At 47.6% G+C, this 24,533-nt stretch overlaps 1 protein-coding gene across 1 annotated transcript in view; it reads left to right on the top strand.

Annotated features, from left to right (window-relative positions):
* Window positions 1-15,703, top strand: part of Polr3a (RNA polymerase III subunit A) — a 38,775-nt gene extending 23,072 nt beyond the window's left edge. Inside the window, exons 19-31 of the mRNA XM_021203292.2 lie at window positions 469-606; window positions 2,232-2,402; window positions 4,109-4,222; window positions 7,061-7,147; window positions 7,308-7,390; window positions 8,385-8,555; window positions 9,443-9,536; window positions 9,726-9,818; window positions 11,053-11,217; window positions 11,702-11,866; window positions 12,128-12,259; window positions 13,911-14,043; window positions 15,523-15,703. Coding sequence (XP_021058951.1) covers window positions 469-606; window positions 2,232-2,402; window positions 4,109-4,222; window positions 7,061-7,147; window positions 7,308-7,390; window positions 8,385-8,555; window positions 9,443-9,536; window positions 9,726-9,818; window positions 11,053-11,217; window positions 11,702-11,866; window positions 12,128-12,259; window positions 13,911-14,043; window positions 15,523-15,671 — 1,695 coding nt within the window. The 3' untranslated portion in view covers window positions 15,672-15,703. The remainder of the gene's footprint in view (window positions 1-468; window positions 607-2,231; window positions 2,403-4,108; window positions 4,223-7,060; window positions 7,148-7,307; window positions 7,391-8,384; window positions 8,556-9,442; window positions 9,537-9,725; window positions 9,819-11,052; window positions 11,218-11,701; window positions 11,867-12,127; window positions 12,260-13,910; window positions 14,044-15,522) is intronic.
* Window positions 15,704-24,533: the final 8,830 nt, after the last annotated feature.

The following is a 24,533-nucleotide window of genomic DNA, read 5'->3' as shown; positions in this document are numbered from 1 at the left end:
GTCACTTCTGTCCCCTTCATGTCAGTCTTCAAACATTTGAAGTACTTGTTTGGTGACTGTTGGTATGTGAGAGTTTCACCACATCACAACAGTCTGTTTTATGTTTTTAGTGGCTCTAGCTACATATGACTCTTGTGTGGAGATGGGTGGGGCTGGACCACAATAAGGATGCCTTGAAGGCAGCAGCCCCCAGGGAATGGGTCAGGCACCCTCTGAGTTCCTTGACACTTTGGGACAGCAGCTCCCCCTCCCACTTCCCTCTTGTGAGGCACTCACATGCCCTGGCACTCCAGCAAAGATAGCCTGTGCAGATTGTCTCTACTGTAGGCAAGGGCATACAGCACCTGCCAGTTCTTCAGCCACTGGCTGAGAATGTGTAGCCTCCAGGGGACATTTTCTTATGTGGGTGGATTTTACAATTTGGGATCTTGAACCTCATTGATTTTCTTCTTTCCTACTTCTCTTTAGCTCCCTGCTGCCAAGGGCTTTGTGGCCAATAGCTTTTACTCTGGCCTAACGCCTACTGAGTTTTTCTTCCACACAATGGCTGGTCGGGAGGGTCTGGTGGACACAGCTGTAAAGACTGCTGAAACAGGATACATGCAGGTAAGTGAGGATGTGTCATTAGCTGCAGAGCACCAGGTCTGTGTGAGTGTGAACTGTGCCTGTAGTGAGGATTTGTGTGTGTCTGTGTCTGTGTTTTTGTTTGTGAGCTGTGGTTTACCACTACCTTGGGTTTGAAGGGGAACGTTTAGACTTGTTGGTGCTCCAGAACTAAAGAAACAAACAAAATAGTGACCCACCTCAGATTGTCCTGTGGACCTTGAATGGTGACAACAGGCCGGTGTTGGTGTCACTGAGTGCCCTAGAGGTGGATGCTGAGCGTAGGCCTCCCCAGCTGTTTCCTAGCATGAAGGGTGTGGAGTGATGCCTGCCTGCTAGTTACTGAGAAGGTTCCATCTCCCACTTTGCTTCTGTTTAGGTCCCATTATTCACTTCCATGGCTCCTGGGAATTACAGCTGCAGGGTAGCAGGGCTGTGCTAGAGGATTTTTGCTGCACTTCTCAAATGGCTGTCAACCTTGACCCCGCGTGTCTCCTGTGAGGTCACAGCAGGATTACTCTCCACTCCCCATACATCAGTAGCTCTGTGTGTTACAGGATAGCCCATGTGTATTTCTGTTGCTGGAGATCTAGCACAGGGCCTCCCAAATGCTAAGCCAGAGCTTTAACTGCTGAGCATAGTTCTAGCCCCACCAAAATTCTTCATGGTTTTGACTGACACTAGTTAAAATTGACAGGCCACGTTACTGGGCCACAAACTTGATTCCGGCTTGTTTCCTGTGTCTCCCCTGGAAGTGTCCCTATAGACAGGATTGATGAACTAGTGAACTGAACAAAGGTGATGAGGGTATAGTGCCAGAAGACACTTGTTCCAGACAAGTCTGTGCCATGTTTGGTATCGTCTGGTGCTGTAGACACCTGCTGGGAATTACCCTTGGTAGGAGGTGTGCCACCTGTGTCGCACCCTAGTGGGCTGTGAATGCTTCTCCTACTCCTGTATGACAAGCTGTGACTTAGGATATGAACATATGTAGTATGAATTCCCGGAGCACGATGTTAACCTGGAAGCAGTGGGTTCTGGCAAGGGGAGGTTTGTTTTTCTAGGGTACACTACTGGCTGCTGGTTTCCAGCTCTCCCAGCGGAGTTGAGAAATGGTTACTGCTCTTGATTCAGATTCTTGCCCTGCTTCCTCCCCTTCTGTCCTAAAACAGAGCTTGCATCCAATTCTCTGCACTGAAGTCCACAGGGTCCTGGCATGAGTGTGTGTGTACCATAGGGAGCTGGCGGGAAGGCAAGGCAGCCCAGGAAAGCAGTGTGCAGAGTTTTGGGGGCTGGGGAGGTTTCTGTTACAGGGAGACATAACACAGTGAAGACTCGGTTAGAGCAAGAGCTGCCTCTTGTTGCACATGTGCCTGGATGTTCTCTGGTAAGGGAGGCACTCGTAAGGGTTTCTAATAAAGCGCGGTTGATGTGATTCGAGCGCTTGTAACCCAGGGCTGGGATGAGGCTTGATGATCGAGTGAGTGCTTACCGAGCACACACAGGGCACCAGGAAAAACAAACAAGTAAATCAATGACCTGTGACCTTAAAACTTTGAATGGCAAGTCTGATTGTGTGCTGTGAAGCAGTCTTCAGCAGGCAGCTGGTCTTCCTTCTCTTCCTGTAGAGAAGACTGGTCAAATCCCTGGAAGACCTCTGCTCCCAGTACGATCTGACAGTGCGGAGTTCCACCGGTGACATCATCCAGTTCATCTATGGAGGAGATGGCTTAGATCCTGCTGCCATGGAGGGCAAAGATGAACCGCTGGAGTTTAAGAGGGTTCTGGACAACATCAAGGTGGGATACAGCACTCTGTGGGGCTACAGACTTCTGCAGGCTCTGTCCTCTCTTGGCACTACAAACAATACCACGCTTCCCTCTTAGTCACCTCTGCCTGATTAGTACCTTTCTTCCAGTGACCCTGTTTTCATTTGTGCGCCTGTTAGTCCAAATCAGATGCAAGGGGAAGAGGCCTGGCTCCTCTCACCTAGTGGAGTGAACTAGAGATGAGCTTTATAAAGAATGGCGTTAGGCAACAGGCTCATTTCATATACTAGAGCCAGGAATGAATGAATTCTTTTTTAAGAATTATTGGGCAAGATTCATCTGGGTGTCAATTTAGTGCCTTTTGCCCAGCTTTTATCGACAGAAGGTGTTCCGTTGAGATGTTGTCTTAGTCAGGGTTTCTATTCCTGCACAAACATCATGACCAAGAAGCAGTTGGGGAGGAAAGGGTTTATTCAGCTTACATTTCCACATTGCTGTTCGTCACTAAAGGAAGTTGGGACTGGAACTCAAGCAGGTCAAAAAGCAGGAGCTGATGCAGAGGCCATGGAGGGATGCTCTTTACTGGCTTGCTTAGCCTGCTCTCATATAAACCCAAGACTACCAGCCCAGAGATGGAACCACCCACAAGGGGACCTCTCCCCTTGATCACTAATTAAGAAATTGCCTTACAGCTGGATCTTGTGGAGGCATTTCCCCGACTAAAGCTCCTTTTGACTGAAGCTCCTTTCTCTGAGATAAGATAACTCCAGCTTGTGTCAAGTTGACACAAAACTAGCCAGGACAGGTGTCTTTTCCACTAGTAGTTGCAAGCTACCAGTTAAGAATGGGTCCAAAAAAAAAAAAAAAAGTAGAACTTGGAGGAAACCCCATGAGCTTAAGGTGTGGTGAAACATTTCTCCTCTTGAGATGTTTAGTTGGCTGGTTGTTTTTGTAGTCCTGAAGTTGAGGCCAGGGACTGGAGTATGCTGAAAAAGGGCTGTAGCAACATCTTTGATCCTTTGTTAATTTTGTACTTTTTATTTTCGGATAATGTCTTACTTGGCTGCCAAGTGCAGTTGAATTTGTTCTGTAGCTTAGGCCAGGTAGAACTTGTGATCCACCTGACTGGGCCTTCTAAGTAGCTGAGGTTACAGAGTGGGCCACTAAGCCTGGTGACAGCAGTGTACATTTTTACAAATACAAAATATTGCCAGGCAGTAGTAATCCCAGCATTTTGGAGGCAGAAGCAGGCAGATATCTGAGTTTGAGGCCAGTGTGGTCTATAGAGAAATTCTGTCTCGCAACAAACAAACAACAACAAAAAACCCTAAATACAATCTGGGCTGCGGTTGAGTAGGGAAGCAGCAGATCCACACTTAGCAATTAGAGTGGAACTCCTTAAGTCAGGGGGGATTCCTGACGGCATGGCAGAGCAGGCCTGTAGTCCTTTCTCTTGGGAGGGAAGAGGATCAGGAATTAAAGGCCAACTGCCACTGTGCAGTGAGCCTGAGGTCAGCCTGAGCTACACAGGACACTGTGTCAGACAGACTGACCAGACAGAAGGCAGAGCTTCTCTGGTGTTCACTTTCACATGAGACACGGAGTCCAGAGTTTGTTAGCAAAGAAAGCCACAGGTTGCTAAGAGCTCAGTCTGCAGAGTTTTATATCTGGGAAATCCCTCTGCCTCGTCCTCTGCCTCCCCGCATCATGTAACACCATGTCTTTGTGGTACTCAGGCAGTGTATCCATGTCAGAGTGAACCTGCTCTCAGTAAGAACGACCTCACCTTGACCACTGAGGCCATCATGAAGAAGAGTGAGTTCCTATGCTGCCAAGACAGCTTCCTGCAGGTAGGCTCTGCCTGGTGTCCTGAGGACTCTGTCTAGTGCCTCCCATTGCATTTTATAAGTCAGGGTTTTGTCGTGGGTTTTTATCGTGTCCTAGACAGTATCTCACTAGTCAGAGGAAGAATAATGTCTTTCACACAAGTGACTCCGGGTTGGAGAAGGAATCTGGAGATCTTGTCTGTATAACCCTGTCACCAGCCCCGTGTCCACTTTCTTTTTTTTCTGCAGCCGTTCTGAGCACCTGTCTTTGGTGACTGCCATCTGCCTCAGATTGCAGCTTCTTTCTATCACAGATCAGAGACCGCTGTGTGGTCTTCCCGTTCCTCCTGGGGCCATCACCATGCTGTGCCTTGAAGGTTTTCACTGGTTTGCTTTTTGTTTTTGACCAGTGAGAACCTGCTCCAGCAGCATCTCCTCATCTATAATCATGGTTAGAATCAAGCAGAAGGATTGAGAGACCCCAACCAGTGCTCACCTTTGGGCTTGAATCCACAGGCCAGTTTTGTGTGTGCATCAGGACCAAAGGGGGAATCCTGGGGAGACCCCACTCCCCTGATCCTGTGTGTAGGTGTGAAAGGTGATGTGTAGGTGTGAAAGGTGATGTGTAGGTGTGAAAGGTGATGTGTAGGTGTGAAAGGTGATGTGTAGGTGTGAAAGGTGANAGGTGTGAAAGGTGATGTGTAGGTGTGAAAGGTGATGTGTAGGTGTGAAAGGTGATGTGTAGGTGTGAAAGGTGATGTGTAGGTGTGAAAGGTGAAAGGTATTGGATTTTACCCGAGAAGTCATCTTCCTTTTATGCTTTGTAGAGATCAGAATGACAGTTTTGTTTTCCGCGTGACTATTAGTTATCTTCCTCTTCATCCTCATGGACCTTCACTGAGAAATAACAGCCATGTGCTGTGCCGGCATGGCCTGCAAGCCAGCGAGCGACCTGTCGCCAGCATGGGGGCAACACATTTCTGTCCCAGTTCCAGCAAACACAGGCTCCTCCTCTGGCTGATTCCTATACTTTTGACTAGTTTTCATAGGTGGCCTTGTGGCCAACAGTTTCTTCAGTGAGCACTGGCTCAGCTTGTCCACTGCGTCACTCATATTAAAGACTTGATGATGTGACAATGGCGAAACATGTCCTCTCTGTCCAGTCTCTCACAATGAGGAACTCACATGCTCTAAGAGAACTAAAATTGAATGCTGAGCCCAGCCCATACTACAGCTGAGGCAGGTCTGAGTAGCCAGCCCTTGTTTCCTGGCCCTGACCAGAGGCCAATATGAATGCTATTGGCACACTGGGGTGTGAGACTGACGATGAGTTGCCCATGAGTCCATTTGCCTGCTGAGTGTTGTACGTGCCTTCCCTCTAGCATGTGTAGACTCATCCAAAAGAGTTCTTGGTGCTTATATCAGGTTGGTTTCTTCCATGTGAGTCTGCTGTTTAGAACTGTCACGTCCAGTGCGTGTCTTTATTCCTTTCAACAAAGCCACTGGGAGTATGTTACATGGGGAGCCACTGACAGGTGCTACTGCTAGTGCCTGTAGGCTGTGGTTTTGTGTATATGTCTGATGGTGTGTGTCTGTCTGTTTCCATCTCCTCACAGCTGGCCTCTCCAGGCCTTACAGCTCTCACATCTCCAGGCCTCTTTGCCTTCTGCTATTTCTGTTCCCCTTGCTGAAAGAGTTGTCATAGATCCTGGGCCCTTAGGTCTCTGCCCTGAGCAGCACAGAGAGAAGTCTGTCCTGTCCAGCATCTCTCCACCTTTTCTTTGCAGTTACTCACTGTCCCAAACCAGTTCCAGGTGACTGATTATGAGTCTTGAGAACTTTTCTTTTCTCCCCTTTTCAATATTACTACATTTATATTGATTTATATTGTTGGTGGCATATACTTGTGCCATGGTAAGCATGTGAAAGTCACAGGACAACTCTTCCTCCCATACAGTCTTGGGGATAGAACTCAGGCCGCCAGGCTTTGGGACGGGCATCTTTACCCCCAGAGGCATCTCACTAGCAGTGAGTTTTTCTTCAACATCAGTCTTTGAGGCACTTTAAAAATTATGTTATGTACATGGGTATTTTGCCTGCATGTATGTCTGTGTACCACTTGCATGCCTGGTGCCCGTGGAGGCCAAACCGCAGGGTATCAAGTCCGTTGGGGCTGGAGTTACAAATGCTTATGAGCTTTCATGTGAGTGCGAGGAATTGAACCTGGATGTCCTGGAAGAGTAACCCATGCTTTTTAGTGCTGAGTGTTCTCTCCAGCCAATTCTGAGACTTCAAATCTTACAATTTAATAAAGCTCTTTCTGAAATGAAATCATTTCTATCTAGGCAGTCACCCTCCATGTGTCCCACCTTCTCAATATAAAGTCAGTTGACTCGCTCAGGCAGCTATGAGACCTGCAGAGAGACCAGAGGAGACAGACAGTGACGGTTAGAGGGATTGTCAATGCTTCCAAAGAGGTCTTCACTGTGGAGTCATGAGAGTTCTGAGTGTGGAGTCTTAATGCCTCGACGAGTCCCTGAGAGCTATGCCAAGCTCCTTCCTACAGCATGTGGCTGAGATAAGGAGCCAGAATAACTCGTGGGAAAAGGTTGGGAAGTGAGGCCTAACGAACTTCTTAAGCAGAGGGCCGGTTTCCCCAGGGTGGAGGCACAGCAGCCTCCTTACAGACACACTATGTAAGGGAACCAGTGCCCATACTGCATCCTCGGTGCTGTGGAGCCAGCAGTTGCTAAAATAGGGAACACTGTGTCCATTGTTGGGTTACAGAGTGATTCTGCTGTCTAAATCATTGACGATCATTGAAAATCATACAAATTGATAGGTGTTCTATAATCTTTTCAGGAAATAAAAACATTCATTAAAGGGGTGTCCGAGAAGATTAAGAAAACCAGAGATAAATATGGGATCAACGATAATGGCACAACAGAGGTACTGCTTTCCCAGACTGTTGGGACACGGGGGTTCACAGATACAGCTTGTTCTGACTGTGTGCTAGAGTGTTTGACAGATAGAGCTTGTCCTGACTGTGTGCTACAGTGTTTGACAGATACAGCTTGTCCTGACTGTGCACTTGCCTTTGTCCTTCCAGCCTCGTGTGCTGTACCAGTTGGACCGTATTACCCCTACCCAAATAGAGAAGTTTCTGGAGACCTGTAGGGATAAGTATATGAGGTAGGCATGCTAACTAACCTACACTGTCAGGCATCCATCATGTGCTGGACATTCTCTCTGCTGTCAGGATACTGGCTGGCCTAGTTCATGTCTGTTGATGTGATAAATACTTTGTCCAAAAGCATCCTAGGGGGAAGGAAGGGGTGATTTTTATCTCACAGTTCCAGGTTAGAACCATTTGGGGAAGTCGAGGCAGGCACTCAGCCAGCTGTCACATCGCACCCACAGTCAGGAGCAGAGGGAAAGGGGAGCAGCCATGCTGCCTGCTTGGCTCTGCTTATGCTGTAGCTTCCTTCATGTTACACAGTTCAGGTCCCAGACGATGAAGTGATTCTGACCTCTTAGGTTGGGTCTTCCCAACTCAGTTGACAATCTATAAAATCCTCCTCAGACATGCCCACAGTCAATGTAATATAGATAATTCTCCATTGAGAATCTGTCTTTCCCCATGAGTCTATGTTTGGTCAGGCTGATAATAACAACTAACAAGCACCCTGGCCAGCATCAATGCCAGGGTTCGGGGAAATTTGTGCCTTTCATCTAGAGTCTCCAATGGGATCCTAAGTTAGATGGATGCCCCTAAACATGAAAGGATTGCAAAGGAATTTCCTGAATGTCCTTTGGCCATAAGGAAACTTACATTATGTACTACAGATTCCAACTCTGACCACATTTACTACCCAGTAAGAACAGACCACTTGCAACTACTCCACACAGTGGACACCAGCCCTGTATATATCACAAGCTTGTTACACAGATTTTTAGTCATATTGTCAGCCCCTCTGCCCCTCTCACTCCCCTGATGACACTTGTTCCTAGCTTGTGCCGGCCCCTTCCTCTGGTACAAACACTGCCTGGCCCATGCTGTTTCCATCTTAAACCCAACAGAATCTACATATTTTCCTTTAAGAGGCAGTGACTTGAAGCCCGTCCCAGCACTGTTGATGGCCTTTTCTTTGTTGTGTCATGTTTGCTTTGGTGCCTTTTCTTGTAGAGCACAGATGGAGCCAGGCTCTGCAGTGGGTGCACTCTGTGCACAGAGCATTGGTGAGCCCGGTACCCAGATGACTCTGAAGACATTCCACTTTGCAGGAGTGGCCTCCATGAACATCACCCTGGGTGTGCCTCGGATCAAAGAGATCATCAACGCTTCCAAGGCCATCAGGTAGCTGTGCCCTGGCCTGTCCCCTGGGACCAGTGGTCCTGTCATGAGCGCCCGTGACTTACTGACTGGGAAGTGTCTGGTGTCCAGAGGGCGGGTCCGCTGTGTTGGTCAGGGTTTGGATTCTTAGAACGTCACTCAAGTCAGAACTTGTTTTGTTTTATGGCCACTACCTACATGAGATAGAAAATATTACACAAGCCAGCACTATTGAGGACTAGGTCAGTAGTCATTTCATTCCTGTGTGCCATTACTCCATGCCTGAAGAGCTGACTGATTATTCTCCTGCTTGATTTATAGCCATTCTCTGTAAGCCCCTAGTGATTCAGTCAAATTTTCAAGAGACCTTGGATTAGAAGAACTAGAGATACATCATGTTTTTAGGGATAAAAATTATTCTGTCTGTTCTAAGTCATCTTAGGAACAAGCAGATCCTGGTTGCAGACCAGCAACTGTGAATATCTAGGGTGGTTGGAGGTCTGTTTGCCTCCTGCAGGCTACTCAGATCTGTCCCAAGGGCCTGTGTTGATAGGATACTGTGCCCTGTGAGAACAGAAGATGACAGTGGTGGTCAGAGGAGCAGGGGTCATTATTGAAGAAGGGTAAAAGGAGGTGAAATGCACTAGGAGTTGGTTCCCTGGAGAGCAGAAGGTCAAGAACTAAGTGGTAGGAAATTTCTTGAATTTTACCACAGATAGAATGGGGACCAGGGGTCTCTGAAACTAGCTAGCTTCAGTGAGAGGTCTGTGAAGTCCTTTGTTGTGGGTCTCCCCGAAGTGAGTTCTAGTAAAGTCCTCATGGCTCTGAGTAGCACTCAGACTTAATACAGCAGCACCCACTGCACAGTCCTGGTCCCTTCCTTGTGAGCTGATCCTTGCCCCTCCTTGCAGCACTCCGATTATCACAGCACAGCTAGACAAGGATGACGATGCGGATTATGCACGCCTGGTGAAGGGCAGAATTGAGAAAACCCTCCTGGGGGAGGTAAGGAATCCTTTCTGATAACAGGAAATATTATCAGACATCCTCTTCTCTGCAGTGGTGAGGATGCAGCAGAGCGGCCGCTGTGGCTGTAGCCTGCAGCCGAGGCCATGTGGAGAGTGCGCCTATGTAAGGCTGAGATGGGGAGGGCCATGAGAGTGGAGGTAACGAGCTGCCCTTTTGCCATGGCAGATCTCAGAGTACATTGAAGAAGTGTTTCTTCCTGATGACTGCTTTATTCTTGTCAAGCTCTCCCTGGAACGGATCCGACTTCTGAGACTGGAGGTGAGTCAGAGTTGATGTATGAGGGTGTGATCCTGTGTGTCCTGAGGCAGGTGCTGAGAAGCCAAGGGAGAAACATATAAAGTTTTGGCTGGTGGTTGTTGTTGGTCACACCATTAGCTGTCACGTCCTTCTGAGTTGACCTTGATACAGACAAAACATGGCCATCACAAGAAACTGTTGATGTGTGCGCAGTCTACCTCTACTGGTTTACTATGACATGGAGTTAGGATAGCTTATTTCTGTCCACCTTTATGTGCTGTGGAAGGAGCCTGGGCGGGCCAGTTCTGTCATAGTCACCTGTGCATCCTCAGCGTAGCACTTGGCTGGTTTGTAATGTTTTCAGTTGGTGGGTTAACCTGGCCTCTCTTACGAGTATTTGTGGAGATTACAGTTAACTGATAACAACCTTTGTAGGGGTCAGCTGAGGTCAGCTGCTAGTTAAGCCTTTCTTAGCCTTGAAAAAATTTTGAAAGCCATTGTCAAGTACCGTATTCTTGTGGTTCCCACCTGACTGTCAAGTCTGTCTTGTGTAACTTGTGACTCTGGTAACACTTGCTTTATAGGCCTTGATTTTGCTTGATAGTAGAATAATTGCCTCTTATGTATAAACAAAGTCCTCGGTTTTATCTAGGGATTGGAAAAAAATAAAAAATGAAGAATGCATTTGCATCTGGGAGTATAGTACAAAACCAACAAACTTCTCAGCCTTCCTGGCCTTTGTTCTCCAGACACTCCAGAACTTTCTCCATGGGTTGTGATTGTTGCCATGAGTTGAACATGAATGTTCAATGAGAAAAATGTTCATTTTTTTTTTTTCAGTAAAAAGAATCTCCTGTTTATGAATAAAGCACAGGTATTGAACATAAATACATAATATAGCAACATTTGTGGGCTTGGAGAGATTGAACAGTTAAGAATACTTACTGCTCTTCAGGAGGCAAAGATTCTGTTCTAGCACCCACATAAATCTTAAAACCGTCTGTAACTCTAGCTCCAAGGAATCTGACCCCTCTTTTTGTTTCATGTGTACCTACACATAGGTGACGTACATTCGCACAGACAGACAGACAGACACACATACACATGAGTAAAGATAAAGAGTAAGTTCTGTGGCAGAGGAGGTGGCAACAATTGACTACCAAGACTTCTTAAAGCATCATCATGTCATTAAGGCTGAAAGCCATTGTCACGGACAATGCAGATGTCTGTTGGTAATGTCCCTGGCACCCTACAGGTCAATGCTGAGACAGTGCGGTACTCCATCTGCACATCCAAGCTCCGAGTGAAGCCTGGTGATGTGGCCGTTCATGGGGAGGCTGTGGTGTGTGTCACCCCCAGGGAAAACAGCAAGAGCTCCATGTATTATGTGCTGCAGTTTTTGAAAGAGGATCTGCCCAAGGTGAGGCAAAGCATCCTCGCTTGGAGAAACAGCCAGGGGTACAGCTGGGGAACAGGTTGCTATAAAACCAAGGATGGCACCCCATTCCCTCATGGTCATATTCCCAAGGGCTCAGTCTGGTTCTTCTTATTAAATATTTTTGGAGGTGTGGGAGTATGTGGATTGCTTGTGGTAGTTGGCTTTTTCTGCCTTTGGGTTCTTAGAATCAGACTTGGGTTCTCAGGCTCTGGGGGGGACTCTTTTATTCTGTGACTGTATCCATTAGTCTTCTTTCCACTCTCTTCAAGCTAATTGTAGGTTGGGGCACAGTCCCCTGGACTGTCTCCCTGAGACAGTACATAGTCCCCCTGGATTACAGACATTGAAGTGGGGATGACCGAGAATGGCATGAGTCAGGTTGTCAGCCCATTCCTCTGCCCTGTTTCTGAGGCTCTCGGGTGGGACCAAGGGTTGCTGCATCTTGAGCATTCTGTGTTGAATGTAGGTGGTGGTACAAGGCATCCCAGAGGTGTCGAGAGCTGTCATCCATATTGACGAGCAGAGTGGGAAGGAGAAGTTCAAGCTTCTAGTAGAAGGTGACAACCTGCGGGCAGTCATGGCCACTCACGGTGTGAAAGGCACCCGAACCACTTCTAATAACACCTATGAGGTACCATCCCCTTTGGACCCTTGGCCAATACCCAGCACAGTTGCCTGACCCCGACATTGACTCTCTACTCTCCCAACAATTGCATAGCAGTCTGCTGTGGGAAAAACAATTGCATAGCAGTCTACTGTGGGAAAAACAATTGCATAGCAGTCTGCTGTGGGAGTGGGGCAGGGTTTGCTTTGTGCTTGTCAGGCAGCAGCAGTAGGAGTGGGGTGGCTCCAGCAGGGCCTGCAGCCTCTGCTCACTCTGAGCTTTTCCTAGGTGGAAAAAACCCTGGGCATTGAGGCTGCCCGGACAACTATCATCAACGAGATCCAGTACACGATGGTCAACCATGGCATGAGCATCGACAGGAGGCACGTGATGCTGCTCTCTGACCTGATGACCTACAAGGTGTGAGAGAAGGGAGGCTCCAGCCGGTCAGGGGTCAGCACATCCACTGTCTGGCAAACAGCCAGAGAGGTTGGATGGCACTGGTGTGAGGACTGACCTGGACGGGAAGGAAGGTGTCACCACCAGAAAGCCTTAAGTGTGGTAATGGAGCCAGGTATTCTGGTAAATTCCCAGGGGCAGAATTTCAACACAGGTAGTTTTGGAAGAGAAGTGTTTAAGCATGGCTTTTTCCATGTCCTGAGTCTTAGTCTTCAGCAAACCTGACCTTTACCAACTCTAGGCTGGCCTCGGTGACTTGGGTTTTTCCCTAAAGCGTGCCCTGTGCGGATTATTTAGCTGTTTCCAGAGAGTAGGGCGGGGATGTGGCCCAGTCATAGATTGTCTGCCCTGCATGCATTGGCCTTGTGCTTGAACTCCATCAATACATACATACATACATACATACATACACACACACACATACACACACACACACACACAAGTGGGAGTATAGGAGGAAGCTGCTGAGGGTGTTGGATTCCTCATACAGTAGTACATCAGATTTTTCATGATAAGCCGTTACTGTGATGGAGGGCTTTTAGGAACCAGAGGTGTAAGTCAGAGGTGGGGAGCATAGTCATGATCAATATCCCTGAGTCTCTGGCTTCTGTGACATCCCTGAAGGAGAGGGTGTCTCAGGTGTGCCTTCTGGTATTGTTTGAATGCATGTGCTAGTTCACAGTTTCTGCCAGACAGGTTTCATTCTATTTTTGTGTTGTATGTACATGTGGGTGTGTAATCACGTGGGTATTCCTTCATGTATGGAGGTCAGAGTTCAACCTTGGGTACTGTTTCTTATGAGACATTGACCTTTGGTTTTTAATGCCTTTTTTTTGTTTGTTTTTGTTTTTGTTTTTCAAGACAAGGTTTCTCTGGATAGCTCTGGTTGTCCTAGAATGGTTTTGTAGATGAGTCCTGGCCTGGAACTCAGAGATCCACTTGCCTCTGCCTCCTAAGTGCTGGGATTGAAGGCGTGTACCACCACGCCAGACATTGTCAATGCTCGTATTAGCATATGTTACTTGTGTATCCCATGGGATTTCACTGTGGCCATTCTGTGTACGTGAATGATGTGGTGGTGTTGGAGTCACTTCCATTTACTGTGTCTTACTGACTCCCTGCTGCTCATCCCCTTCCCCTTCCTGGCTCATCCTTCTTATTTTCATGTCCCCCCATTTTAAAGACCCAGTTAAGTAAGTCAGAGGGTTAGAGTGAGGGAGGGGTCAGTTACAGGAGCATGGGCACTCTACCCGTGTTTATTACATTGAAGATTGTCTTTCCCTGTGCCCACCAAAGATGTTTATAGGTCCTCACATAAGGGTTCCTGAAACACTCCCTCCTATCCTAAGATGTTGACAGCACCGGTCTTGTGTATGTTTGGCACTTTTTCTTAACTGGAAGTACCTACACTGTTTCTAGTACTAGCTTCTTAAGAAGGAAGACGCTACCTCCACCCCCAACCCATTTTATAAAAACCCAGATTGCTAATTCTATTCCTTGAGTAGTTGCATGGCTGGTTTTGGTGTTTCTGGTGTTGGGATATTGTCTATTGCTTTGTTATAAAACTTTAGGGAGTGGCTTTATTCCCTTCTGACAGTCTCTCCTCACACAGGGTGAAGTCCTGGGTATAACCAGGTTTGGCCTGGCCAAGATGAAGGAGAGTGTGTTGATGCTGGCCTCCTTTGAAAAGACAGCTGACCATCTCTTTGATGCTGCCTACTTTGGGCAGAAAGACTCCGTATGCGGTAGGTTTGGAGTGGATCTGTAGTCTCTGGAACCCAGCGGAGGCACCCTGTCTCCTTACTGAGTCTGGGCTACTTTTAGTGCAGACAGTTTTGGAGTTTCGAAAGGATCTATGGCTCCTGAGTCCTTGAAGCTGTACTTGGCCCCACTGACCTCCATGTTGTCCAGGGTTGACAGGCAGTGGGTAGTATCAGTACCATCAGGAGCAGAAGAGATGGCTGCGGTCCTGCCTCCTAGTGAGGCCTTGCACATCATTTCAAAAGCCAAGTATCACAGAAAAGGAGGAGAGACACAAGGTGGAGAGAGGGGTGGGAAGGTGTGAGGATGACTGAAAAGCCAGGCCAGGAGGTGCACATCTCTAATCCCAGGACTAAAGAGACAGAGACAAGCAAAAACTTGTGAGTTCCATGCCAGCCTGTTCTACACAGTGAGTTCAGCCTAGTCGAGGCTACGCGGTGAGAGCCTGTCATAAAAATACCCAGTGGAAATGAAGGGAAAGTGAGGAGGCTTAGCATGGGAGAAGCCCAGGCACAAGCCAGAGTAGAGCTAGCTGTGAGATACTGGGACTGAGACCTGGCACCCACCTGACATAGGAGACTGGGTCTTTGCTCAAGCTGTACACACCCACTTTCTGATGTTCCACCACCCCTGACACCATGCAGCCTTAACACAGCCTCTCCCCATCCTACTTGGAAATTGCCCCGTCTCTATGCCTGGAGCACAACAGTAGCTCTCCCTGTATATCGGGTATAGGTTGGCACTTTGTCTCTCTGGCATCAACCTGTAATGTGTCTGCCTCTTGATTGGTAGAGAATCAGAGACATGCATAGAGCCTAGACTTTGAGCTTTTAAAACTAAAGCTGCCCAATGGCGGTATATGCCTATAATCCCAAGCACTGTGAAGACAGAAGCAAGCAGGTCTCTTGAGTTTGAGGCCAGGCTGGTCCACAGAGGGAGTTCAGGGATTCCAGGGTAAGCAGAGAAACTTTGCTTTGGAAAAACCAAAAATGGGAAAAGAAAGATTTGAAGTGAAGTTGAGAGGGGAATTCTGCCCCCACCTTTCTCAGTCAGTGGAAGCCTTCTCAGTGTTGTGATTTGGGCACTGGAACCCAGGGCCCTGCACTCAGCTGTTGTCATCCTTTCTTCCAGGCGCTAGGTTAAGGAAGGCAAGTGACAAACTCATCGTCTCCTGATGACTGTTTCCCAAAGACTATCTATCTACCGCTTTTTGACTCACATTTTAGAAATGACTGAGCTGACTTGGTTTCCAGTGACCTACTAGACCGTGGTAGGCACTGTCCTTCAAGGCTCCTCAGCCTTTGCGCTTGTATACCTACACAGGAAGGAAAATGATGAGCAGGGTATCGGCAGGTGACATATGGTAGAGCTGTGCCTCAAATCTCAAATTTACACTCCTAAGTCAGTAATGTTTTCTCTGCTCCCTGAATCCTTTCTCTAACCACGGTTCTGGTTGGTTTCAGGTGTGTCTGAGTGCATCATCATGGGAATCCCAATGAACATCGGAACTGGTCTCTTCAAGCTGTTACACAAAGCCAACAGGGACCCAAAACCACCCAGGAGACCCCTGATATTTGACACACATGAATTCCACATCCCTCTTGTCACATAGTTTGTGGCAAGAGGTCACCATTTCTGACCTTGGCTCCTTGTCCTGTGTGCTGCTGAATGGAAGAACTTTGTTTTACTTGAACAGATGTCTGCATAAACTCACCATGGTCAGACAAAGCCCATGCCCTCAGCAGGAGCTCCTTGGATGGGAAACTGGGATTCTCTTCACTGAGGGGCCTCAACACTGCTGCTCAGCCAGCTCACGACCCCTGCCATCACTGTTTCTGCAGAGGATCGTAAGGTGTGCCCATACCTGCATGTGAGCCAGGCTGGACCACAGAGGCTAGGACATGGTCCTGGTTTCTCAATGCTCAGTTATACCAGATTTTTCCACTGATGTACCAATATGTAAATACATTACCTTTATTTATTTGTTCTGAGAGATATTAAGTGTTTTTGTTATTTTATTTTGAGGCAGAGGTTGTAGAACTAAGAACACCAGCTTCAAAGCATATTGGGAAAGCACATTCCAATGTGAGGTCCAGTGAGGGGTGGCTAGACTCCGGTCAGGCACTGTCCATGTCATCTGAATGCCTTAAAAGAAAATGAGAGGCAAGCTGAGTTTCCTAGTAAAGTGAGTCACTTTCGAGGACCGTGTAGCCTGTGGCTCCTAAGGACAGACTGTGGAGCATCATTAACAAGAGGAGGAGTGGTTCCCCTAAATTTTCTTGAGCAGTAGTTGTTTGTCTATACCAGTCTATTAACAAATCTGAGCCCATGGGTACACCAGGAAGTCTACCAAGGCATCCATCACTTCTGCAGATGCTTGCCCTCCACCCTGTTCTGATCTCTGAGGGGCTGAGGTGGGGGGATCAGGTGTGGTTAAATAGCCCACTAGTTTCCAATGGATCAACTTGATTTAATCTCTGACCAAGGAAGTGTGATGTCAGCTGATGACTTCTGTCTAGCCCCTTGAAGGTATCAGTGGGGTTGGCCTCAGTAGGTGACACTGGCTGCTGACACAGATTCACTTAGGGAAGGCAGAATTTGTCATAGGCACACTACTAAGCAGCAGCAGTGGATGTTACTCAGTAGTTTAGACGGTGATAACGACTTTCATTTGGTCTCAGCGTGGAGCTAAGGAAAGACAAGAATAGAAAGATCACTGCCACTTCTTCTCCATCTTCCCAAACTAAAGGAGTGGTAGGGAGAATGGTAACTTTTGACTTTTTTTCCAAATTTATTTAATCACATTATATCACAGTCACAGACCTCTGCCCTGCTTTGTCATTGAGTAGAGGAAAATCCTTGCTGTGTACCAACTTACCCTGGCACCTCAAGTCACTGCAGGACTAGGCGCATCCTCTCTCATTGAGGCCAGACAAAGGCCAAGTAGGAGAAAAGGCTCCACAGGTAGGCGCAGAGTCAGAGTGATCCCCCACTCCAGCTGCAGGGGTTCCCACATGAAGACCAAGCTGCACATCTGCTATATTTGTGTTGAGGTGCAGGAAGGGACCTAGATCCAGTCCATATATGCTCCTTGGTTGAAGATCCAGTCTCTGTCAACTCAAGTATGTCTACATCTATTGTCTTCTTACCAGCTCCCAAGCCCATTGCATTGCTCACTGTAAGTCACAGAGGCCTGTCACCAATCCTGCTTTGGTATCTTTGGTGCAGAGAGGAGAGCACCACATTCAGTCTAGGGGCTTGTCTCCTGGTGGCTCCACTATTTCAGTTTCCTCTGCCAACAGTTCATCAAAGTGTAGCCAGCATCCTGATGGCTGCTTTCTCTATCTGGGAAGACATCTTGGAGCAATTTCAAAGGCTGAGCACATGGCTCCTATACTTGTTCCCGCTATTCCACATTCCACTTTGCAGCCAGCCCTGCAGGCTGTTCCTGGATGTGTTTTAAAGCACCTGTACATGTTGAGGTGGGTGATCTTCCTTCCTCCACATCCATCCTGGTGTCATTTCTCAGTACTATTGCTGGTATTGATGAATAGGGGTAATTTGAGAGAGGAATAAGATATTTCTAGTCAGGGTTTGAAAATAAACACCCAGTTCCCCACATTGGAAGAGCTAAGATGTTCCCAATTAAGCCTGGAGGAAATCTCTGGCTTTGGAAGGAGGAAGTGCTCAAATGGCTTCACTTGAAACTGAGTTGAAGGGCACCTCAGCTTCCTGTCAGTTCAGGGAGACATGATTAGTAGGGAGCAAAGGCCGTGACATCAGCACTCTCTTCTCTGGACATTCTATTGTATCCTGGAGAGCTCACGGCATCCCCTGTGACGTCACCAGTGTTGTGGCAACACCAACTGCTCTTAGAGACTTCAGTCAGTGACTACAGAGTCAATCTGTAGACATGTTTTCTAGACTGAGGAGTCTACTTGGGAGAAAAAATGGAGAGCGTGGCGAGACCAGAGAAATAGGCAGAAGGAAGCTGTCCTGCCACCTGAGAGTCATTCAGGAAGAGAGAAATGGTCCTGAAGAAGACATACTGAGTCCTGGGAAGGGGGTGCTGACCTTCCTGGAGGTCAATTACTTGAATTGGGTTCAAGTAATGTCACACTGGAACTGGAGCCTCTGGGTTGCAAATGGACTTCAGTGTTTATCCTAACTCCTGAAAGTCAAGGATTCCAAAACATTAGTTTGTTCAGTCCAAAGCCAGGATCTGTAAGACCAAAGGCCTGCTACTGTGAGCTCACAGCTTTTCCTCTTACAGGGACTTGGGTACATAGTGGGGAAAGGGAGTCCATGAGGGTAAGGGACAGATTCATGCTTCCCACTTTAGGACAGGACAGCACTGAAGTTTGCTCCTAGTGGCCATTGAGGCATAGCAGATTCCTGGTAATTGTAGCTCAGAGAGAAATGTGCCTCTGTCTATGTGGTCTCCTCTGATGACCTCTCATTGAGAGTGTCCTCTGAGGTTTCTGAATCCGCTTTTGTGGGTGGCAGGCTTTCTCTAGTACAGCCAAACAACTGAGAGGCAGTGGACCCAGACAGAGAGATGCTATTGGCAGCTCAGGGAGGGGGCAGGTTGGTCTTCAGTGGGGTGACTGATCAGTCTGTTGTTCCTACTCTGCCCCTGCATGAATTTCTCATCCAGTCATTTGCTTTGAGAACAAGGTAGATTGGGGCATTGCCACAGCACCCGAGTGCTTGGGGATTATGCCATTTTTTCCCCTGGCTTGAGGGCTCTGAAGCCCAAGTGCCCCTGTGCAGTTGTTAATAAGCACAGAGAGGCCATCCGTGTGGTAATCATGAGCGTGCGTAGGGAGGCAGAGGAACCGCCTGGATGCTTTGATATTCCCCACTCTACAGAACGATGGGAGAGCTGAGATCCACACAGGAGGCAGCTCAAGCCTGGACCAAAATCTTTGTGGTGTCTCTGACTTGAATGCGTGCTCTCTTTCTCATTACGCCTCAGGCTGGTCTGTCCATCCTCTATTCCTTCTCACTATGCAAGTTCACTTGTAGTCTTCTACCTGCAGAGGCTGGCAGACAGCCATCATCCTCCACTCCTTTCTTCACCAAGAAGCAGGTGAAGAGGAAAGAGGCTGACCACGCAGCCTCACAAGCTGATGACTGAGAGGAATGAATTGCAAGATCACTTGAAAGTCACCACCTAAAAATAGGTTTTCGTTGTCTCAATATCCGTGGTGTCTGAAAGTTTTGAGTCTGTTATGTCACCCTCATCTTTTTAAGATCTTGGATTTTAGGAGTCTGCCCCTTCAATGTGTCCCTGTTTTCAACCTCATGTCCCTAAATGCTTTTCAGGAGAGAGGCATATTGGAAGCTTGGGCAGAAGTGAGATGGGAAATGGTCTCTTCAACTTCCTCCAGATGAAAGCCAGAGCCTGTGGTCTGAGTAACAGAACTCAGAGACTGAGGTATTGGAGAGTGAGTTCTCAGTGTGCATTTGGAAAGGCCTTGGCACGTGGTAGATTGTGTGAGATTCTAGCTGTTGTGGGTTTGCAGTGACTCTTGTAGTTGCCTGGCAGGAGATTGAGAGTTGAAAGTTCCTGGTAGCACCTGGAAGGGCCTGGCCCTACATTTTCCCCTGTGAGTGCCTGACTACAAGTCGTGGGTCATCACTGTTCTCCTCTGGTCTTTGCCTTATACTCTTAGATGACATTGATCCATGCGTTTCTTCTGCATCTCATTGTGCTCTCTCTTCTTTATCTCTGTCTGTGGCACTGTTTCCTTCTCCTACCCCGCCCCACTGTGTGTGTGTGTGTGTGTGTGTGTGTGTTCGTTCACATATCAGGAACCAGCACAGGCAGCTAAATGTTTGCATGATTTTTGTGTCCCTCCAGACCTTGAAATCCAGGGGTCTGCTTCTTGGCCTGAGGATGTGTCTGTCTCACACTTTCCAGGGCATGACAGTGCTGAGGTCTGGGAGCCCGTCTTTCAGCAGCACTGTTCTTGACCTCTGTGGTCACATTTTCATCACATTCGAACTCCTCCAGTAGTTTATAAAGCTCTCCTGAAAAGGGTTCTCAACCAAGAATTGTATACAGTGTCTACCTCTGCAGTAATAGTTTTCTGGGATCTAGAATCCCTATCGTGGGAACAGGAAAAATGAAATCACCCAAGCTCTAGTGGGCCAAGACTTGTGTCATAGATTTCTTAGATTATAACATACTGGATTGTCCATCCAGCCGACTGAGTGAGGTCATGCGGCCAGGGTACCCTCTACCTTGTCCAGCTAGGTTTTACCAGACCGGGGTGAAGGATAACACAGTTACAGAGCACCAGGATGTCCCATTAAATAGGTCCAGAATGTGGCATTGGCTGGGCTAGAACATTCCTGGGCACAACCTGAGTGACTGTACAGGCCTGTGTTCATGGGATTCTATTCTGGAACCAGGCCCTCCCACCAGCCAGAGAAGTATTGTGAGAAATTGGATTTGGAGCATAAGCACATCATGTCAGAACTACAGTCCGTGAAGAGTGAGAACACTGAGGCCTCTGAGAACTACAGGATGCTCCAGGAGGAGACTGGCTTCTGTCAGTGTCTGTCAGGCGCCCATGACAGGGTAGGATGGCCATTTCTGTCTGTCGTTGTTTCTGGAGTGGAGAGTCCCCAGCTCTGGTTCTATCCCCTTTGCCTCTTAGCCATCAGCCTGGCTTGGGCCTTTTGGACTCAGTTTCTCTAAGTGTAAAAGAGACTCTCATCCCTCCCAGCATTGTCTTGCCATGCTCGGGAGCCTTTAGACAGAAAACTGGTTCACACCAGGAGATGGGTGTCAGGCAACCTTGGTCCTCTGGGATTTAGTAGGGCTTTTCAGAGCTGATTGTTAAGGAAACCTTGTAAAGAAGGCCCTCCTTTGTCTCCCCTGTCCTACCTTGAGGACATTTGGCCCCTGATTTTTTTGTGCCCCAATACCTTGGGCAGTCAAGGACAGATAGAGCATGTTCTTTCTTCGTGGGGACATGGATCTCTATTGGTGCTGAGGACTTCAGAATTCCTTTCTTCTTTCCTGACCTGGCTCTTCCCTGTCATGGGTCTTCAGAGTGCACATGTTATTGTGGTATTTGTCTCTTTCCTAGGACTTCATGGGAACCTGGGTTAATGGGACCTGGAAGTAGGAATGGCAGGAGGAGGCAGCAGAGTCTGGCTATGCAAGGATGTTTCCACCAACCTGCATAGCCAGTTCCTGATGGATCAGTCTCAGCTGAAGAATAAAGTGGGCATGCTGAGGCAGGAGAATGAGGAAATGCAGGAGCAAGGTGCCCTAGTGCAGCAGCACATGGGGGACATGAAAATGACCACTAAGAATCAAGCACCAGCAACCACCAGACCCAACAGCAGCAGGTAGGGACAGGCAGCTGGGTCAGGCTAGTGTCCCTCATCATTTGCCCTTTGGAATCTCTGCTGATTCCACCCCATCACCTTTCTAACCCACACTCCCAACCAGACACACACTACATTAATGTGACTGTTCATTTCCTTGTCTATGCACAACTAATCTGGGAAGTTAGTGTCTTGCAAGAAACTGAATCATATACAGTGGGCCCTGCTGCTCTATTTGAAACTGCAGTCCACAGAGGGAGACAGACAAATAACATGTCACACATAAACATGTTGTCATGATAAGTTGGGTGCTAAGCCCTGAACTTTGAGGGATTTTTGGATCCTGTGACTCAGCTTTGTGGCAGGAGTCATGTGACATCACAGATGGGAAGCATCTTGCAGGGAGAAGAGCCCTATACAAATGTCACATGGGTCCTTCTCGGTGGTATCTATTAGGTGGCATTTGGCCTTCTCCTTTATCCTGCAACCCAGTTGAGTCTCTTCCCATTGCTCAGTTCTTGGTTCACACTGATAGAATTCTGAGTAGCCCTTGCCAGCCCTGTCATCAGTCAGTGCCTCTGCAGAGTTCTCCCTTCCTTGAGCTTATGGTCTGGTGCTGACTGTATGAACAGGGATGTCGGGACAAATCGAAGGTCTTGGAGTGGGGGTTGCATACGTGGGAATTCAGGGTGACATGTCTGATACCCATCTCAACATAGTCTGGCAAAGCCAAGCTTTCCACACAGTTTTACTTCCCCAGTGATGTTTACCAGAGGTGCAAACCTCTTCTGAAAGGCCCGGCGTAATTACTACGAACTCCAATACTCACCTAGCATGACGTCTGTCTGCAGTGTGGCATATCACTCACACCTGTGTGCATTGGTTAGAGGAGAACATTGCGTCTTTTCCTTCTAGATCCCTACCTTGAAACATGATGTCCTAGTTCCCCAGAAGCACGCTGTAGAGGCTTCTGTCTTGACGGGCTTACCTGCAACGTCTTGGGATCCTGAGTATTGTATTGGGCTGGTATTGTATGACTGTTTGTGCATGCCTGTGTACCACCCATCTTCTAAGAACACTGTCTTCTAATGAAGGGGATCTTGAAAAAAAAATGGAGGAATTGCTGGAGGACAGATCCAAGAAGAAGGAGCTGGGGATCCAGGACAGGGATTTAACAAAAATCTAAAGTATCATTTTGAGGTCCTCTGGAATAGGTAGGGACTGAGGGTAGAAGGAGAATATGGAGCCCAATGTGCCCACTGTACCTAGATTTCTGTGTTTTATGGGCTTCTGCTCATTAGCAAGTCTTAGAGCCACTGCCAGGAAAAGAGCAACTGTATGAGTTTTGCTAGTCCTGTCAATCTGACCTGTGTAGGAGACCATATTTTTGATCCTCTGTGTGACTGAGCTCCTGTGACTGCCTTCTGGGCTCTCTAGTATGTTCTGTGTAGGCTGTTTTTGTTGCCACAGAAATCTTCCTGCTTCTGCTTCCAGTTTGAAGGGATCTCAACATAGCCACCTCCATGCTTGACTGTATTCATAGTTTGTTCCTAACGTTCCCTTTATAGCACAGAATCCACTCCATTAACAGTGCCCTCAGCCGTGTTTACCCACTTCTGGGAAAAGAGTTCTATGGATAATATGGTTTAAGGAATTTCCTGGATAAACCCTCGCAGATCCCTCTACTGCAGGGATGATCAGAACCTTCAAGGGAATGGTCTGTAACAGATTCCCATAGAGAGCCAGGTTGTGGTTTCTCAGCTCTAGTCTGAAGGGAACACAGCTTCCTGTTTAGTGCCAGAGCCTGTGCAGGGGACATTTTTCTCGTTGGAGCAATGCTGTTCCAGCATGATGTGCTCTGTCCTGATCTAGTACATTGCTTCAATGTTCCAGCATGGTGTGCTCTGTCCTGATCTGGTTCATTGCCTCAATGTTCTAGCATGGTGTGCTCTGTCCTGATCTAGTACATTGCTTCTATGTTCTAGATGGTGTGCTCATCCTGATCTAGTACATTGCTTCAGTGCAGAATGCCTGCCCTAGCAGAAGGTTTAAGCTAGCCTCAGGACCATGTGCAGGCGCCCAGATTGTAGGGCTTTTATCTATAACATGGTGTGGTGCATAAGTACCCAACTGTGAATATGTTTATTGCTCATATGCCATTGACCCATGGAAGGTTACTTTCACAAAAGGATGCCCGTGGGCTGCAGAAGAGTTTCCTATTCCTATTGCTAGGACATTAAACACACAGTATCTTGATAAAAATGCTGACATACTGTTTAAGGGAAGAAAATGTCTAGTCCTTGCTACTGGGTAACGCTTATTTGTTGGGATTATAATAATTTCAGGCATCTCTGGCTCTGAGGTGCTTAGGCATGTTTTACTGAGCTCATTGTTATGTAACAGTTGAAAAGAATGTCCCCCCTTAGTTTTCTCTCCTACCTTGAGGTTATTTACCCTCCCCCCACTTTTTTTTTTTTTTTTTGATGTTTCCCCATAACCTTGGAGAGTCAAGAAAGGAAGCAATTCCACTTTAAATCAAGGGACTTGGATCTCTGTTGGTGTTGGAGAGTTCATGATTCATTTACTCTTTTCTGATTTTGCTCTTCTCTTTGCTTTGGGTTTTCTGAGTTTAGCTGTCTTGGCTGTATTTGTTTCTTTCTTAGGTCTTCATGGGAACCTGGGTCCTGTTGGGGTTACTGGGGCCCTGAAGTAGGGGTGGCATGAGGAGACTGGCAGGGGCTTACTATGAGGAGGTTGTTTCCAGAAACCTGCACAGCTGCTTCCTAACTGAGCTGAATCAGGTGAAGAACAACTTGGAAATACTGAGGGAGGAGAACCAGAAAATGCAGGGAGATTTTGCACTACTGCAACATCACTTGGCAGAATTGAAGTCACCCTATAAGAAGCAACAGGAAGACACCAGTGACCCACAGAGCCAGCACCAAAAGGCATGGAGAGGCATCTGGGTATGGATAAGGCCTTACGACATTTCCCATTGGACTTTCTGTCTGCTCTTTGACCCACCTCTGCTTTCACCCATTACCTTTCTAATCCACATTCCCATCTAGCCACCCAGCACATTAATGTGATGGTTTATTTCTCTGTCTATGTACAAATATTCTGGGAA

The sequence above is a fragment of the Mus pahari genome, chromosome 8 (assembly GCF_900095145.1).
Source record: "Mus pahari chromosome 8, PAHARI_EIJ_v1.1, whole genome shotgun sequence".
Lineage (NCBI taxonomy): Eukaryota > Metazoa > Chordata > Mammalia > Rodentia > Muridae > Mus > Mus pahari.
This window is presented reverse-complemented; position numbering and strand designations above follow the sequence as displayed.